The 18,799-nt window shown below is 39.0% G+C and overlaps 1 protein-coding gene across 2 annotated transcripts; it reads left to right on the top strand.

The window, feature by feature from the left end:
• Positions 1–10,539: 10,539 nt before the first annotated feature.
• Positions 10,540–12,897, top strand: LOC108041569. 2 transcript variants are annotated; one of them, XR_006417393.1, is made up of 6 exons: positions 10,540–10,858; positions 11,257–11,626; positions 11,683–11,889; positions 11,954–12,063; positions 12,151–12,369; positions 12,428–12,897. XR_006417393.1 is itself a non-coding variant. In XM_044456815.1 (5 exons), the coding sequence occupies exons 1-5, from the start codon at positions 10,731–10,733 to the stop codon at positions 12,878–12,880; spliced, it is 1,551 nt and encodes a 516-aa protein (XP_044312750.1). In that variant the 5' UTR covers positions 10,540–10,730; the 3' UTR covers positions 12,881–12,897. The 2 variants fall into 2 exon arrangements, 1 of the variants encoding a protein (XP_044312750.1); XM_044456815.1 differs by having other exon boundaries at positions 11,683–12,063.
• The last annotated feature ends 5,902 nt before the right edge of the window (positions 12,898–18,799 follow it).

Genomic DNA, 18,799 nt, shown 5'->3' with positions numbered 1-18,799 from the left:
ATACTCGTAGCGAGCAGACATACAAAAAATCAGTTCGCTACAAAGGGTATGAAAACAAAATAATAAAGTATATTCCTAGTTAATATTAGGCCATGTTTACTTATAAGTCTTTTCGATTCCATAATATAGCACTCATCAACCATCGTCATCCTTGAGCTCAACGATCACGCTTGGAAAATGATATAAAAAGTAAAGAGTGAGTTTTCAGTAAGAATAATTAAATGAATTGAACCCCCCAAATTATATATATACTTGCGCCCTATTCTTAACTAAAGATACGAAAATTGAAATCCCAATAACCTAAATACATACTATCGACTATTTTGTTCATCTAAATTTTGATGACTTAGATTATAACTATTTTTTTCTTTATAAATATAAAATTAAATACTCTAAAAACAATATTAGAAAACTATGAGAATTACTATGAATTATTTTGACACTTATTTGAATTATTAAAATGTACACTTGATATTAAAATGATCGCCTAATTTCTTTATTTACTCGTCCCGAGTAGAGCATGAGCAGGACAGTGTTAATATGAATTAAAACTAGAACTTTTATAAGGGTCATCTTAATATTTAATATGATAAAGGAAGGGAGGGTAAAGAAATGGGATACCTAACAGCTAATTCCCAGTCTGAAGAACGAAACACCACTCCGAAATCAATAGCTTTTAGCTATTTCCCCTACAACATCTTCCTTTTTTTCGACACAGGGAAACCACCCACATTACAGAATTTAATAGAGCATTTGATTCCGAAAATCCCTTACTTATTGATCGGAATCTCGACTTGTTAGGTTTCTCCTTGGATGATTCCTAAGTTATTTGAGTGGCTGGACACTAAGAGTCCTCTTTCGCCGAAAAAAATTCATTCTGGTGCCGTAATAATCTAACGCATGTGCCTGATTTGTGGTTCATTATAGTATACTTTGAACTGGTCCTTAGATATTGAATCCCCTGCAAACTCTCATAAATATGTTGTGCGAGATTTGGATCCTTCATCCTATTGAACTACAATGCATCTGCTCCCGCGGCTTTAAATGCTAAATTGCAAGGAAAAACAAGAAAGGAAGCAAACTTTGGAAAGCCGAAGTTTATATACCCTTGCAGCTATTACAAAACTACTACATTTAAAATGCCTATATTACTAAAGACAATGAAGCTTTGTCGATTTTGCGCTGCATTTTTCCATCGGTTCTATGGCAGCTATATGATATTATACTAATTCCATAGTATCTAAATATTAGCACACCTCAAAGAACAAAAAAAAAATGTAAAAAAACAAAGTTATACTTTTTTAAAAATTTTTTCGATTGTTCCTATGGGAGCTATATGATAACGTCGCCCGATCCGGCTTGCTCCGATTACCTGCAATAGAAAGACAATTTTCGGGAAAGTTTAAAGAAGAAGCGACACCACAGCGTTTGAAAGTTCCTTCCGACCTTTCAACAGCCGAGAGTTCCCGCGCGACCTTATAACAGATATAACAGATAACAAGTAAAATTCATTTTTCTTGTGCCACACCAAGCTCCGAAAAAATACACGTATATATCAGGTTGTCAAATATAATATATATCTCCCTTCCGTTTTTTTTGGTTTTTGAATTTGGCGGTTTTGTGCAAAGCGCTACATATCGGTATCGGGCAATGCTACATATCTTGACATAACCTACAAAACGACGCTATTCATAAGAAGTTTGGTTATTGCGTAGAAAAGTTATACATGTGTAAACATAGAGTTCGCTAACGCTGAAATTCGCGCTGTTTTAAAGTTTTTCTTCGTAAAAGGTAAATCCCCTAGAGAAACATTCCGTGAGATTAATGGTGTTTTAGGTGAAAACGACACCATGGATAAGCCAGCCGGCGGAATTCCTGTGACGACGAATACCGATCAAATCATGGAAAACATCGAGCTAGACCGGCATGCGACATCTCGTGACATCGCCGAGCAGATAGGAGTCACCAAACCGTTTTAAGCCATCTGTAGAAGGCTGCAAACAAAAAAAAAACTGGATGTTTGGGTGCCGCATGATTTGACGCAAAAAACCTGTTGGACAGAATCAACGCCTGCGATATGCTGTTGAAACGGAATGAATGAACTCGACCCATTTTTGAAGCGGATGGTGACTGGCGAAGAAAAATGGATCACATACGACAATGTCAAGTGAAAACGGTCGTGTTTGGATGCCGGTGAATCGTCCAAAACAGTGGCCCAGCCGGGATTGACGGCCAGGAAAGTTTTGCTCTGTGTTTGGTGGGATTGGAAGGGAATCATACACTATGAGCTGCTCCCATATGGCCAGAAGCTTAATTCTACCAATTACTGCGAACAACTGGACCGCTTGAATTCGGTGATCGACCAGAATTGGCCAACAGGAAGGGTGTAGTGTCACCAGGACAACGCCAGAACAAACACTTCTTTGATGACTTGTCAGAAGCTACGGGAGCTCGGATGGGAGAATTTATCGCATCCACCATAGAGCCCGGACATAGCGCCAAGTGACTACCACCTGTTCCTGTCCATGGCGAATGCCCTTACTGGTGTAAAGATGGGCTCAAAAGAGGGTTGTCAAAAGTGGCTGTCAGAGTTTTTCGCAAATAAGGAGGGAAGTTTCTACGAGTTGGGTATGAAGTTGCCGTCTAAATGGGAACACATTATCGAACAAAACGGCGCATAGCTAACCTTAATCCGTTCACTGTATCAATTTTTATAAAGCATTTAATTAAGAGCAAAAAAGCGGAAGGGAGTTATTTGACAACATAATATACTACATGTACTTATACATTTGTCTTTTCTATAGAAGCCTCAGCAAGGAGAGTTGACAACGCTGGACTATTTAATGATTCAGGAATAAACGTTTCTGGTTTATATATAACTCGCATATACATGTATAGGTGCGAATACCTTTTTTTAGAAGCAATGCGTTTTAGGATGTCAATTTTGATTATGATTATATAATAATAATCAAAACCAAGAAACGCGATCCATTTTCCATTCTGATTTTAGGCAACTTATTGCTTTACTATTATCTGCGACAACTGGTTTTTAGCCCAAGACGACTCATAAGTCTGTATGTTAACACTGTTAAGGAGTAGTCATAAGTTGACACAGATCTTGGGTGATCATTAGGACCACCCTAGCATGTTAACACTGTTAAGGAGTAGTCATAAGTTGACACAGATCTTGGGTGATCATTAGGTCCACCCTAGCGTTTAATTGCAAAATCAGCATAAACGCCTTTAGGGGCCGAGCCTGGTTCCTATTGGTGCACGGTATGGTGAGTTATGTTGATTTTGCTAGTGTCAGCACTTCGCTGCACGAGCGGTCGGCTTGCCGGCCGCGCATAGCTTACGTAAAGTAATATATGTTTTCAGTTTTTATCTTGATATTCAATAAAGAGCATTGGCTTGAATATAAAACTCCGGCATTGGCCGTTAACACTTATCTTATTAATTGAAATTGGTTATCGTGCCTTAATGGCCGTTAGCAACGGAGTCAGTTACTCCCAACGTAGTCTTCCTAAAAGGAGAGAAGAGACCCAGTGGCAACCGCCCGGCTCACCCATAAGAATGACCAGCCACGGTGGCGATTGCGTCATCACCCCCTCCCCCGGAACCAGCCACGGTGGCAACTGGAGTGTGACCCCCTACCCTCACGGACAGCGGCGAGGGACAACGTGTGGACACATTTAAAACATAATTGGCACCCAACTTTAATACCGAATCCACGACACCAAAAAATGTAAGTGGGCTGATCAAAATTAATAAAAATCCCTACAAATTATTTACCCAAAATTTTAAAATAGTTTAAATGAAGCAACTGCAAATGTGACTTATGTGAATTAATATCGGCCGTCACTAAAAAAAAAAACAATTTTTTTTTGGACGCCAAGCACCCGGTTATTGATATAAAATTATAATATAGAAAATTAAATTGGTCGAATTAAAACATTCGGCCTCCCAATAACTTGTGTTTAGTGTCAACCAATAAGTGGCCTTATGAGTTTTCCAGGCCCATATAGGGAAACTAAACGCGGTCTTGAAAGTGATAGTGAAGAAGAATTAATTAGAGGGCCCAGTAGATATCAACCAGTACGGACACAACAATATAACACAGAAACCATGAACGCGGCACAAATAGAGGCGTTAATTCGGGCAGCATTAAATAATCAAGAACTGAGGCTCAGAGCCGAATTCGCGAATCAGATCAGTGCCGTTAATCAAAAACTTCAGAGTTTGCGTATAGAAGCGCCGGAGATAGAATCCTACCAGAGGGTAGCGGTAGTACCGGGAGCACCACAGTGCGATATACCATTACATGTAGTGAAGTCAATTCCAGATTTTACTGGTGTACAAGATGAGTACGTGGCATGGAGGCAATCCGCCACCGATGCCTATGAACTTCTCGAATCTTATCAGGGCAGTACCGCGCATTACCAAGCCGTCACTATTATTAGAACCAAAATTAAGGGACCAGCGCTGCTAGTTTCGTATAATACAGTGCTTAATTTTAAGGCCATATTAGCTAGATTAGACTGCTCCTACGCAGATAAAACATCTTTGCGCCTATTACGGCAGGGACTTGAGTCGGTCCGTCAGGGCGACCAAACACTTATGCAGTACTACGATGAGGTCGAACGACAATTGACCCTCGTTACAAACAAAATTGTCATGACAAATGACGATGAAAGGGCTGCATTACTTAATACAGAAGTTAGGGCTGACGCCCTACACGTATTCATTTCTGGTCTAAAAAAATCACTAAGGGCTGTTGTGTTTCCAGCACAGCCAAAAGACCTGCAGCAGCACTGGCATTAGCCAGAGCGGCAGAAGCCAGCATTGAACGAAGTATGTTCGCGGCCACATATGCCAAGGTAGCTGAGCAAAGAAATCAGAATACTGATTTTCACAAGGGCCAACACCGAGCGCCCGAGAAACAAGGGAAAAATTCTGGTGCCGACCGCGGGCCAGAAAAAAATCCCCATTTTTTCAAAAAGCCAAGCAAGTATCAAAACTACGATTCTTGGCGTAAACAGGACAACTGGGTAGATCAGGGTAAACAAAATCAGTCCCCTGAACCTATGGACATTGATCCATCATCTTCTAAATTCCGACATCCTACATATTTTAAACAGGGAAACAACACTCAATACCAAAATTTGCAGGGCTCAAAAAGACCAAACTCTTCGGAGAGAATGACTGGCCAAAGGCGCCAGCGGGTTAACAATGTTGAGCAGGCCGCAAACGCGGAAGAAACTCAAGATTATGAAAACGCGGCCGCAGCCGCACTAAACGCAGTTGATGATGACAGTGACTCATTTGACTGTAACGACCTCGTCAATTTTTTAGAGGAAGGCCCCGCTTGCCTTTTATTGAGCGAGGCCTGGCGGAAAGAACTATAAAAATACTCTTAGACACTAGAGCGGCAAAGAGTTATGTAAAGCCCCTAAAGGAGCTGAAGAACATAATGCTTGTCGACTCCCCATTCACTATGAGTTCCATTCATGGCTCCAGTAATGTAAAAGAAAAGTGCTTTATGCACATATTCGGCATAAAGGCTCAATTTTTATACCCGTTACTCATAGAGTAAAAGGGTATATGGTATTCGTGCAAAAGTATGTAACAGGTAGAAGGAAGCGTTTCCGACCCTATAAAGTATATATATTCTTGTTTAGGATCACTAGCCGAGTCGATCTAGCCATGTCCGCCTGTCCGTCTCTCCGTCTGTCTGTCCGTCCGTATGAACGCTGAGATCTCGGAAACTATAAAAGCTAGAAGATTGGCATTTTGCATGTAGATTTTAGGAGTTCCTACGCAGCGCAAGTTTGTTTGTTTCAAAATGGTGCCACGCCCCCTCTGACGCCCACAAGCCACACGCTGTGGCCACAGTTTTGATGATATTATGAAAATTTTAATTGATATGTATTTGTTTCGTCAATAAATATCGATTGGCCCAATAAAAGTTTGCAACGCCCACTCTAACGCCCAAAAACCCATTAAACGCTTAAGCCTGGCCAGCGCCAACATTTCCGCTTTCATGGCGCCATCTAACGGATGACTTTGGAACAGCTGGCCAAGGTGCTCAACAGAGTCAACGTTAATTCTCGATACGGATTTCTATTAAAGGAAATTGCGATGTTTTTTTATTATACCCGTTACTCGTAGAGTAAAAGGGTATATTGTATTCGTGCAAAAGTATGTAACAGCTAGAAGGAAGCGATTCCGACCCTATAAAGTATATATATTCTTTATCAGGATCACTAGCCAAGTCGATCTAGCCATGTCCGTCTGTCCGTCTGTCTGTCCGTCTGTCTGTCTGTCTGTCTGTCTGTCCGTATGAACGCTGAGATCTCGGAAACTATAAAAGCTAGAAGATTGGCATTTTGCATGTAGATTTTAGAAGTTCCTACGCAGCGCAAGTTTGTTTCAAAAAGGTGCCACGCCCCCTTTAACGCCCACAATCGCTGAGATACGATTTTAAAAATTTAAATATTTCGGAAAAGTAAAAATGCAGTTTTATTGTGTTTATCAATACCTATCGAAATGTAGAAGAAATTTTTCAAATCGGACCATTCGTTAAAAAGTTATGCGTGATCAAAGTTTCTATCTCCATCTCCCTCGCACTCCCTTTACCTGAGTAACGGGTATCTGATAGTCGGGGCACCCGACTATAGCGTTCTCTCTTGTTTGTCAATACCGAACTATATCCCAAGAACTATGCAAATCAAATCTAGTTGCCCAAATTGGAGGTCTGAGTCAAACAATGGCGTATGTGTGTATGTATGTAAGCATATACATATGTATGTATGTATTTACATTGTACACAGTTGCAATTGCCCGGCAAAGATAACTCCTTTCAAAGAAAGCTATTCGCTATACCCGTTACTCGTGTTGTGCAAACATTTAGACTTTAATATACATAATACTATTTAAGAATGTATGTGTTTAGCCAATATAAGTATGTATGTTTAATATTTCTAGTCAATTTATTGCACTCAAAAACATAAACATAAACACAGCTGCTGGTGCAGGACAAAAGCTGCCTGCGCTAAAGCAGCGCTGGTGCTAATGCTCGTGCTGTAAAGCTGCCAGCACTAAGAGATCGCCGAATTCAAATTGATAATTTGAACTTTTTGTCCTATTTTCCTGTGGTCACTATAATTCACATTATTAAAAAAAAAAAAAAAAAAAAAACACAAGAAGGCATATTTATATTAAGTTGTTTAGCTGAGTAACGGGTATCTAATAGTCGAGGCACTCGACTATAGCGTTCTCTCTTGTTTTTACTTGATACTATCAACACTTTTGATGCCATAATAGGTTTCGACTTGCTTACGCAGGCCGGAGCGGCATTAGATTTACGTAACAGCGTTATCAGGTATGGAAATATATCTGAACAGCTCAAATACCACGAATGCGATAACGTGAACTTCACTAATATCGATGACTTAATAGTCCCAGATTCAGTGAAAGCTGCATTTAAAAAAATGATCCTTAAGAGGAAACAAGTGTTTTCGCACTCTAACGAGGCGCTACCTTTAACACCTCGATCATTGCCACAATTGGTACGGACACTAACGAACCCGTATATTCCAAGCTATATCCTTACCCCATGGGAGCAGCAGATTTTGTTAACACAGAAATCAAACAGCTGTTAAAGGATGGCATTATCCGGCCTTCTAGGTCACCATTTAACAGCCCAACATGGGTTGTTGACAAAAAGCGAATTGATGCAGATGGCAACAAGATAAAACGGCTGGTGATCAATTTTAGGAAACTGAATGAATGAACCATCTCCGACCGTTACCCTATGTATTCCTAGTTGGAACTTAGGAAAGGCAAAATTTTTACTACTCTAGACTTAAAATCGACACCAGATTTATCTGGCTGAGAAAGACCACGAAAAAACTGCTCTCTCCATAAACGGAGGAAAGTATGAATTTTGCCGTCTACCCTTTGGACTTGAAAATGCGGGAAGCATCTTTCAAAGGGCGATTGACGACGTACTACGTGAACAGATCGGGAAAATTTGTTACATCTATGTAGACGACGTGATAATTTTCTCCGAAAATGCTGCCGACGACGTTATACACATTGACACAGTCCTAAAATGCCTGTGCGAAGCCAACATGAGAGTGGCACCGAAAAAATCCAAATTCTTCAAGAAAAGTGTTGAATTTTTTGGTTTCATTGTTACATCAAACGGAGACAAAACAGACCCGGAAAAGGTAAAAACCATTCAGGAGTTCTCCGAACCAAAAAATTTGTTCAGTCTCAGGTCTTTTCAAGGATTGGCCAGCTACTACAGAAGTTTTGTCAAGGACTTCGCTACCATAGCTAGACCACTTACCTCCATACTTAAAGGAGAGAATGGCACTGTTAACAAACACATGTCAAAAAAGGTTGCTATCGAATTTGATGAGACCCAACGCAGAGCGTTCGAGCGCCTGCGAGACATTTCGTCATCAGAAGATGTGATACTAACATATCCAGACTTCAAACTTCCGTTCGATTTGACAACCGATGCCTCAGCAAGCGGTATCGGTGCGGTACTGTCCCAAAAAGGCAGGCCAATCACAATGATATCTCGCACGTAGAAAGACTGCGAGCTCAATTACGCAACAAACGAAAGAGAATTATTGGCAATTGTTTGGGCCATAGGAAAATTACGAAATTACCTATACGGCACTAAAGAGATCCGGATTTTTACGGACCATCAACCTCTTACCTTCGCTCTATCCGAGCGAAATACAATTGCCAAAATTAAACGATTGAAAGCATTCATCGAAGAACATAACGCCAAACCCGGAAAGGAAAATTTTGTGGCTGACGCTTTGTCACGACAAAACATAAATGCTATACTAAACGAACCCCAATCTGTCGTAGCCACTATTCACAGTGAACTTTCTTTGACCTACACCGTCGAATCTTCTGATAAGCCCCTGAACTGCTACAGGAATCAAATAATCCTGGAGGAAGCAGATCAGCCTTTACGGCGACACTTCATTGTTTTCGGGACCAAAAACCGACACATAATCCAATTCAATAACAAGGACTCGCTGTTCGAATTGGTCAAAGAGGTAGTAAATGTAGATGTTGTTAACGCCATTTACTGCGACCTCCCTGCACTAGCTTGCATCCAACATGCCTTGGTGACCGAATTCCCAGCAACCAAGTTCTGGCATTGCAAAAAATTGAATGACATCACGGATGCAAATGAACAGAAAGAAATAATTATCTGCGAACACAACCGCGCTCACAGGGCAGCCCAAGAAAATGTCAAACAAGTCCTTCAGGATTACTACTTTCCAAATATGTCCAAACTCGCTAACGAAGTGGATGTAAACTGCAAGACATGCACCAAAGGGAAGTACAATAGACACGCCAAGAAGCAGGAGTTGGGTATCACACCAACCCCCTCATATGCTGGCGAAATGCTGCATATAGACATATACTCTACGAATAAGAGTTTTTTTTTTTCACCTGCTTAGATAAATTTTCAAAATTCGCTGTAGTACAGCCATTACTTTCTAGAGCCATAGTCGATGTGCGCAGCCCCATATTACAACTAATAAATTTTTTCCCAAACATTAAAACAATATATTGTGATATTGAGGCATCTTTCAACTCGGAGACTATAACCTCATTATTGAAAAATCAATATAACATTGACATTGTTAACGCACCATCTCTACACAGCATCAAAAATAACAAAAGGTTAGGAAATAAACTACAACAATTACGTACAAGCAGACATGGAAACGTCTGTCCTTATTAGTGGGAGGGTGGTCCACAAGGACAACATTAGATAAAAAGATAACACAACTCGCCGCAACCGCCCAGGTGCGGGAGATATGCGATTATTGGGAATCGCGCTAAAAGCACAACGCCGCGAGTATCCAAAACGACATTCCCGCCCAACACAATCCCGCGGGAGAAGACGTTAAAACAATATCCCGCCGAAAATATAAACGACATATCTCCGGAGATAGCGTGAGTATGCGCTTAAAACGACATATCTCCGCGCGAGTTTCATAGCTACAAAGTTGATTTTTTTAAATATCATATATCACTCATTTCAAATGTACATATTCATATCGGCATGTAAAACAGGACAAATTATAGAGCTCTAAATTTTTTTCCCATACACAAACTACATACATACATATATTGTCACATTCCCTTGAATTGATGTCCTATAGTGTGTTAAAACAGTGAAAAACAAATTAAAAATTTGGAAAAAGACAAAATAAAAATCATTATTTGATTAAACACAAGTTCAAACACAAATATTTTGAATATTCTGAAAAAAACATCAATATATTATAATAATTTTAAAAGTTACTATTAAATACAAAAATTAATATAAATATATTTCCCATTTTTGGGAATCTTAATATTTTGTACCACTTTACTATGAGAAGTGAGAAGTTATGTGGCATGCTCCAAAATTGCATTTTACCGTTCTTTATTATCTGTTCTTTTATTAAGTGCTGCGTACGTACAAGAAGAAGTCATTTGACTTCGTAAGTTCACAGCGAGCAGTTGACCTAATAATGGACTTGGAAAACATTAAATTTGAAATTCGGGAAGGAAGCCGTAATGGCTCACAAAAAAATAAAATATTGAAGCTCGGTGATATAGCATACGTCTGTCGCGTGGAAGGCTGCTAAGCCAGACTATATTTAAGTTCAGATAAAACACGTGCTTTTTCGAATGTTAATAATATGGTGCATAATCATCCGTCCCAATGTTGCGAAATAGCAAAACTCGGTGCGGTGTCAGAAATTAAACAAAAATGCCAAGACAATACAAATTTGGACATAAAACAAGTTTTTAATGATGTTCTTGCTGAGTGAGTAAACAAACATAATAATTTTTTCAAGTCAAATTTTCCTCATTTTTTTACTAGTTCTGAATGAAAAAAAAATAAAGTTAAAAGTTTCTGAAAGTAAAAATCTTTTGTAAAAATACAAAATTTAAAAAGCTAATATTAAATAAATATTTATTTTTTAATATTACGATTTTTTTTGTGATTTTAAAACTTTTTAAATTTGTTTTTATTACAGTTTGTATTTAGAGATTACGTTGTAGATTACATATTTGTGTATGTTCTATGTAGATAAAGTTGGTTGCACAATATATATAAAATATATATGTAATGTATTACATACTTTAACATTTTTGTAATTTTAGTAAAATTCGATATTAAAATTTAATTATTACTTTTCTTAAATTTTCTGTTTGATAAAGAAAAACCGAAGGTGATGAGGAAATTGAGGTCAACTTCGATACTGTCAAACGAACTCTACAAAGAATAAGGCAGCCATTCTTGCCAAAGTCTCCAACAACCCCAGAGAGCGTTCGTTTAATGTTTGAAGATGAAAACGTCATGAACCTATTTGGTATGACCAAAGGAAATTCTCCAAAATGTTTTTTCAAAAAAGTACACGTATCAAGCTCATTTGGGTACTGTATTTTTTCTTCGGACAAGATAATTGGTTTAATTGAAAATAATATTGAAGAGCAAAATCGTAATTACCTCATTGATGCCACTTTTAAAGTATGTCCTTTTGGAGATTTTAAGCAACTTTTAATAATTTACATTAAACATATTCAGAAGGTAAATTATTTCTTTTAATTGATATAAATGATTATTTTATTTTTTTATTGCTTTAGATAACGCCGTTTATATTCGTATTGATGACGTATATTGATTTCAACATTTGTTGCTTAAAAGGTGCATCTTTTATTTCGGACTACGAAAAAGCAATGCGTAACGCCCTAAAAAAATTGCATCCTTCAATGAATTTCTTTGCTTGTTGGTTCCATTTTACACAAGCATGCAAAAAAAATGCAAAAAAGACGCCCGGATTTGAAAAAATGGTAAATTGCAATAAACATGCATATGTACTCTTTCTCAAGTTTTTGTATTTACCGCTTCTACCAGCTACAAAAATAGTCGAAGCATTTAATATGTTGAAATGCCAAGCAAAATCTTTAGAAAATAAGATGTTTTCTCCATTTTTAACATATTTTGAAAAGCAGTGGCTTAAAAAGGTTGGTTCTATGTTATAAGTTATAACTTATAAATTTGTATTGGTATTAGTTTTTTGGTATATTATAATACCTTATTTTATTTCTTAGGAAGGACCCGAGAACATATCGGTTTTTAAGCGTTCAACTCGAACCACCGGGTCTGTTGAAGCGTATAATTTGAATTTAGGCAATAAGATTCGAGCAAAAGGGCATTTTTTCAAATTTGTACAATGTTTAATTGATGCAGAATTTGAGAAAAGCCGGGAATTCGCCCTCCTGTTCCAAAACGCCAGTGTTGGAAATCAACCAATAACGAAACAGTTACGTGTAAGTATATGTTATTTTATTAAGAGATAACTATACATAAGAACAATAATTTTTTCAGAATCGTTCTCAAAAAATCATGGACGCAATGGAGTTGTTTGATATTGGAGAAATATATATTCAGGGATTTTTAACTCGCACGGTTTCGCTAAACGATCCTCTTGAGAAGAAGGATATCTTTAACAGTGTGGATGACATGGAAACTAATTCGTCTGAGCTTAATTCTTCAACATCATCTATTTCCTCAGACGGTTCCAATTTAAGTCAGTTGTCGGATACTGCTATTGTCCAAATGAACCCATGTAATGTGTGCCTATTGAATCCTAAATCTGTTTTGTTGCGACCATGTAATCATGTTAATGTCTGCGGCATATGTTGGGATAAAATTGTCGAAAATAATTCCTTGAAAGATAGTGACATTGACGATGATGAAAGTGGAAATTTAAAACCGAAATGTCCCAGCTGTAATCAGCCTGTTGATGAGGCAATTCGAAATGTTTTTATTTACAATTAAATAAGAAGTCTTAAACAACTAAAATGCTGTCAAAAACAAAAAGTTTAAAGTAATACCTATAAATACAAGCTGTTTCTTTGAATTGGGACGGCATGATCCACGGCGTAGTCAACAAGGAGGTAAAATATTTATTTTTTAAACGTCACATCTCGAGATATGTCGTTTGCAGAAGGGCGGAGATATGTCGTTTTTATACGACATAACTCCGCGTTGATCAGCGGGGGGGTTATGTCGTCTCAAAACGACATATGTCCGCGCTTCTGCAAACGACATATCTCCGGACGAAGATATGACGTTTAAAAACGAAATAATTTCGCGCGGATATCTGTCGTTTTTTAACATCTTATCTCCGCGCCGTTTGTAGAAGGGCGGAGATATGTCGCCGAATTTTTTTTTTAAAAAAAAAATAAATTTTTTTTTTTTTTTTTTTTTTTTTTTTTTTTTTTTTTATATATTTTTATTATTATAAAATATTTTTTTTTTTTTTCTTTTTTTTAAAAATGGGGGATTTTTTTATAAATTTTTTTCTATAGTTAATGTTAGAGTAACGGATTATTCGCATGCTCAGTACATCCCAATTACGGACGGAATTGCGTTAGTATGGGAACCGAATTTTCAATTATAGTAGAAGAAACTACTAGGCTGTCCGATCTATTCCCACAGTCTCATATGAGAAAATTGTTAGAAGTCGATACCGAACACGTTAGAGGTTTATTGTCTGTTTTAAAGGTACACCATAGGATGGCCAGGAGCCTAGACTTCCTAGGCACCGCACTCAAAGTTATTGCGGGCACACCTGATGCGGCCGATTTCGATATGCTAAAAATGTCCGATGCACGTTTAATTGAATCAAATAACCGGCAGGTTATAATAAATACGCAGACGCAAAATAAAATAAATGAATTAATAGAGACCGTTAATAAAATTATCAAGGCAAAACAAAATAATGTAGTTGACACTTCTCACCTGTACGAGGTACTTTTGGCCAGGAATAGAATACTAATAACGGAGATTCAAAACGAAATGCTTACAGTCACGCTTGCAAAAGCCAACATCATAAACCCAGCAATTTTTAATCAAAATGATTTGAAGTCTGTATTTGTTGATCACCACACAGAAGTCCCCATCATTAGCCTACTAGAGGCGTCTAACATTAGAGTCCTTCAGTCCGATAGTATAATCCATGTGCTAATCGCATACCCTAAGATTAAAACAATTTGTAAAAAGGTCACAATTTTCCCTGTATCACACCAACACACCATCCTGCAGTTGAAGGAGAACACAGTAGCCGAATGCAATAGCGACGTCCTAGCAGTCACCGATTGCGTACCAACAACTTACGCATCGTTTTGCAAACTGGCGGATTACGATACTTGTGCTCGAGGCCTGCACGCGGGGAGTACTGCACTATGCGAGACGCAAGCCAGTCACCTAAGCCCCATCACGTTAAAAGATGACGGAGTAATAATAATCAACGAGAGCCCAGCTAAAGTCAGCACTGACGATGGCCCTGAAATAACCACCAACGGCTCGCACCTCGTCATGTTCGAGCGAGTGGCTCTCATCAATGGCACCAAATACTCCAACCAACGTGAAGCCATAAGGAAAACTCCGGGCATGGCGGCATCACCGTTACTCAACATCATCGGCCACGATCCCACGCTAAGCATGCCACTCCTCCAGAGAATTAACAGCCAAAACTTGGAGGTCATCCAAGGACTTAAGGAGGAAGTGAAATCGGCTGGAACTACCGACACCTGGTTCGCGGTCGGTGTGGGAGCCAGTCTTCTCATCAGCTGAACCTTCCTACTCATCATAATGCTGAGGAGGAGACGAGACGCACGGGAGATCAAACAAGCTGTTGAAAAATTCCAGATGACCGAGGACGGTCATATTCCTAAGGGGAGAGTTTTTAACACTGTTAAGGAGTAGTCATAAGTTGACACAGATCTTGGGTGATCATTAGGACCACCCTAGCATATTCAGATATTGGGTGATCATTAGCTCGCTGCACGAGCGGTCGGCTTGCCGGCCGCGCATAGCTTACGTAAAGTAATATATGTTTTCAGTTTTTATCTTGATATTCAATAAAGAGCATTGGCTTGAATATAAAACTCCGGCATTGGCCGTTAACACTTATCTTATTAATTGAAATTGGTTACCTAAAAGGAGAGAAGAGAGCCAGTGGCAACCGCCCGGCTCACCCATAAGAACAACCAGCCACGGTGGCGATTGCGTCATCACCCCCTCCCCCGGAACCAGTCACGGTGGCAACTGGAGTGTGACCCCCTACCCTCACGGACAGCGGCGAGGGACAACGTGTGGACACATCTAAAACATAATTTGTATACCGTGGAGTCTAGAAGCTTTAAAAATGATAAAGGAATCCCTGTCAAACAAGCCTTTCGAGACGTCATTGAGTGACTTCATGCATCCACTGAAATAACATAGACTATTGCGAGATTTAAAACTTTGGGACATCACCGTCGGGATGTATATAAGCCACACGGAGTATCCAGACTCGTTTAGACGCATTTGAGTGCTGGGGCTTCTCGATGGTACTTTACGATATGTGTTGACTAACCGCAACAACATTTTCTCTACACCCTCGCCGGTCGCGTAGCCTCTACTTTGATGGGAATAGGCTCAAGCATGAGGAAAAGGTAACTTACTTTAGAGTTACCTTAGACCGTCGCCTTTGTTGGAAGGGACATATTGATCGAGTCTGTGGCTCATCGAGGACAAAACCAGGTAGCGGCCTATCTCTTCAGGCCAAGGTGCGGCTATTTAAGGTTATTGTCCATCCCACAATTGCTGGGTTACGGCCTGTGGTTCATCACTAAAAAGGGTGCAAACGTGCATGGCTAAAGCTCTCAAGAGGACTTGGTCGACTTGGCGCTTATATCATTTAATACTTCCGTAATATAAGCAAGAACGGAAGCTAGCTTTGGCAAGCCGAAGGTGATAAATTTGTCTGCACGTGATTATATAGTATTTAAAAGAAACATCTTAATTTATCGGTAGTCGCTGAATTAAATTTAGCTCTTTATTACTCAGGATATATTATTTTAAAAGCTAATATTTTGAGAAAGACAATAAGAATAACCCAGCCTTGAAAATATTCTGAAATATTGCGTTTTAAAAATAGTGAACGATGTCATGAGAACTGAAGAAAAAATGGCAATCTTCTGAATCCGCTAGTTCTAACGCCTGATTATTATTATTTTTTTTCATAATCTTTAAAGTGAAAACTTGTACTATATAATAACAAATTCGGGACTTAACATTTAAAAAAAAATATAAATTTCTTTATTGATCAAAATAGTGTAAACGCGAACTGGGAGAGATAGGTCTGCTCCTTACAAGACAAACTTATAACTACCCTTATCAAACCTTCGGTTCGTATGTATTCCTTTTATATCTTTTGTTTCAATTATTGACAGTGGTTCTAACATTGTTACATTATTGTTTACATAAAAAATTTGGGTGTAGTCCATTATGGTATTTGTAATTAAAATTTCTTCGATTTGTACAGAACAATTAAATGCTTTTATGATATTACATCCTTCGACAACTATTGCTTGATTTATACATGATTGATTAATATTTGGCCTTATATAATTAGTTTCATATTTTTTATACATTTTTGTGTATCTACATTCGGCATTGGCTTGGTTTAATATTCCTATAATACATTTATTTGTAACTCTTTCTTTTGTGTTAAATGAAAATGTTTGATTATTTTGAAAATAATATATGTCTTCTAAAGGTTCTGTTAATATGTCATTAAATTAATTTGGGTAAGGCAAAATTTTGAATTTTGAAGTTTTTGTAATGTCTTTTGGGATATGAGAAATTATCAATATTTGATTAGTATTGGTTTGTAACCAAGTAGATGTTTTTATTATTAATAGTTTTTTTGAATTAACGTGTGTTAAAGTATCATGCTTAAGTAATTTAGGGTTAAAATGCCTAGTCTAGTAAGTTGCATGCCTAGTTTTATATCCTCTATGTATTCAGTGACTTCTTGTAGATTAAAAATAAGTGATGCCAGCCTTTCGTCTACATCATTTGTGAAGAGTTAAATAACTCCTGGAGAGAGTTTGGAGAGAACGAGGAGGGAAAGAGAGTTTGGAGAGAAGGAGTAACGGTAGAACGCAGCGGACTTTGGACCCTAGTATGGTGCCGTGTGCAAAACCGAAAAAGGAGAAGCCGAGAATTAACGGGATACGCCGGCCTATATAAGCAGGCCAAGCGCAGGAAGCTGGATCAGTCGATCACAAGAAGTCAATCCAGCAAGATCAGTAGACAAGCAGCAAATCAGTGAACAACACAAGTCAAGTTAACATCAGGAGGAAGCAGAGCCGCGCCGAGTCAACAAGGAGCAAGATCGCTACATCAAGACGTTCGGGGCTTAGAGTTGAAGTCTCCGAGCTGAGAAACTGGTAGCTGAGGTCCTTAAGGCATCACGCGGCTAAGTCCAGGCGCTTTGTTCTAATTCTTGTCGCGATTTGAGCTTGGCGTATTGCTCGGCGAGTCCGACAGAATTGAATAAAAAAGCGTCCTTCGACAAAGAACCGTGGGCTCGGAAGGGAAGCTGTCCAGAACCAGCTGCCATGCGAAAACAATTGTCTTGTCGAATTCCGGCGTACGCCTGAACCGGCAGGCGAGAATTGTGCAGGCCCTGGTGCGACTAGCCACGAAGGACGCGCGTCCGAACCACGGGTGTCTCGAGAGGCGTATGCGTCGAGAGCACAGTAGCACAGTAGTTCGCTGCCAGAGTCCTAGAAAGGCAGCTGACCGAATCCCGAGAGCCACCAAGTCTCACAAAAGCACGCGGACGACGGAACCAGGATTCCCGCCGTGAGCAGAGCAAGGACATCGAGGACACAAGAAACGACGATCAGTCATTGCAGGCCCAGCAGCAACCAAGCCACACTCCGACGTATCCTGTCCACGGCTAAGAGGCGAGGGCGGAAGCGTTCGTCTTGATCCAGGGACAGGAGGCTGTGGCTGCGAAAGGCGTATGCTGTGGGAGCCCAGTGCCTGTTTACCCTAGTCTGGGAACGGCTACGCATCCCTAGACCCCTAAAGCCCCGAGGCCAAAGACAACGGAGGCGTTCCGGGGCAGAGAGCAACGAGACAGCGGAGAGCGACGGTGGAGCAGCCACAAAATTCATCAGGGAAGGCGTTGAGACCACCATCTGTCACCATTAGTCCCAGGCCGAGGGACAAGTCGGCGAATACTAAAACATCCTAACATTCTGTGCGTTCTCACTAGAGAATCGGGCGGTCACGTTTATATAAATTTGGTGGGACGAACAACACAAATCTTCTGAGCTAGTCGCACGATACTCGTAGCGAGCAGACCATAAAAATCAGTTCGCTACACATTGACCAAGCTTAAATGATTTATTGTTTCAATACCTTTGTTTACCGCATCTATTACTTTATCGAGTTCGTTAACTTGAATTGTGTTTTGTTCTAAATTTTCAATTTTATTTGTTAATTCTTCTTTATCTTGTTTATCAAATGTTATTAATAGATATATGTATGTTGTGCTTATAAAATTTATAAGACCTCTTTTGCTACGTTTTGCAATTCTGATTCCATTCATTTCTCTGTTTAATTTTTCTGTTAAGTATAAAGCTTGTTTTAAACCTAAAAATTTTTCTGATTGTTTAATTAAATTAGTGTACGTTAGTTCAGTTTTGGTTAAGTTGACGGTAATATTCGTAATTAGTTGGTAAGTCAAAGGTTCCTGTTTTGAATATAAAATAACCGTTTTTTGGTTGAACGGGATTGATTTCCAAATTTTGGCCATTGGTAAGTTTTTTAGAAAGTATTAAAATTAATAGAATGTTGATAGTGTTGATCAACATGTTAGATTTGATTTTCATTTGGCGTGCAAGTTATACA

Source organism: Drosophila rhopaloa, unplaced genomic scaffold, assembly GCF_018152115.1.
Source record: "Drosophila rhopaloa isolate 14029-0021.01 unplaced genomic scaffold, ASM1815211v1 contig_153, whole genome shotgun sequence".
NCBI classification, from domain to species: domain Eukaryota; kingdom Metazoa; phylum Arthropoda; class Insecta; order Diptera; family Drosophilidae; genus Drosophila; species Drosophila rhopaloa.
Note: the sequence above shows the minus strand (reverse complement) of the source record. Positions and strands in the feature narration are given on the sequence as shown.

Bases quoted from the DNA above. Each gene is read 5' to 3' on its own strand.
- LOC108041569 (XM_044456815.1), top strand. From the start codon at position 10,731: ATGGTGCATAATCATCCGTCCCAATGTTGCGAAATAGCAAAACTCGGT. The intron at 10,859-11,256 runs GTGAGTAAACAA...TGTTTGATAAAG, and splicing joins TTTAATGATGTTCTTGCTGA to AAAAACCGAAGGTGATGAGG. The intron at 12,370-12,427 runs GTAAGTATATGT...TAATTTTTTCAG, and splicing joins CAATAACGAAACAGTTACGT to AATCGTTCTCAAAAAATCAT.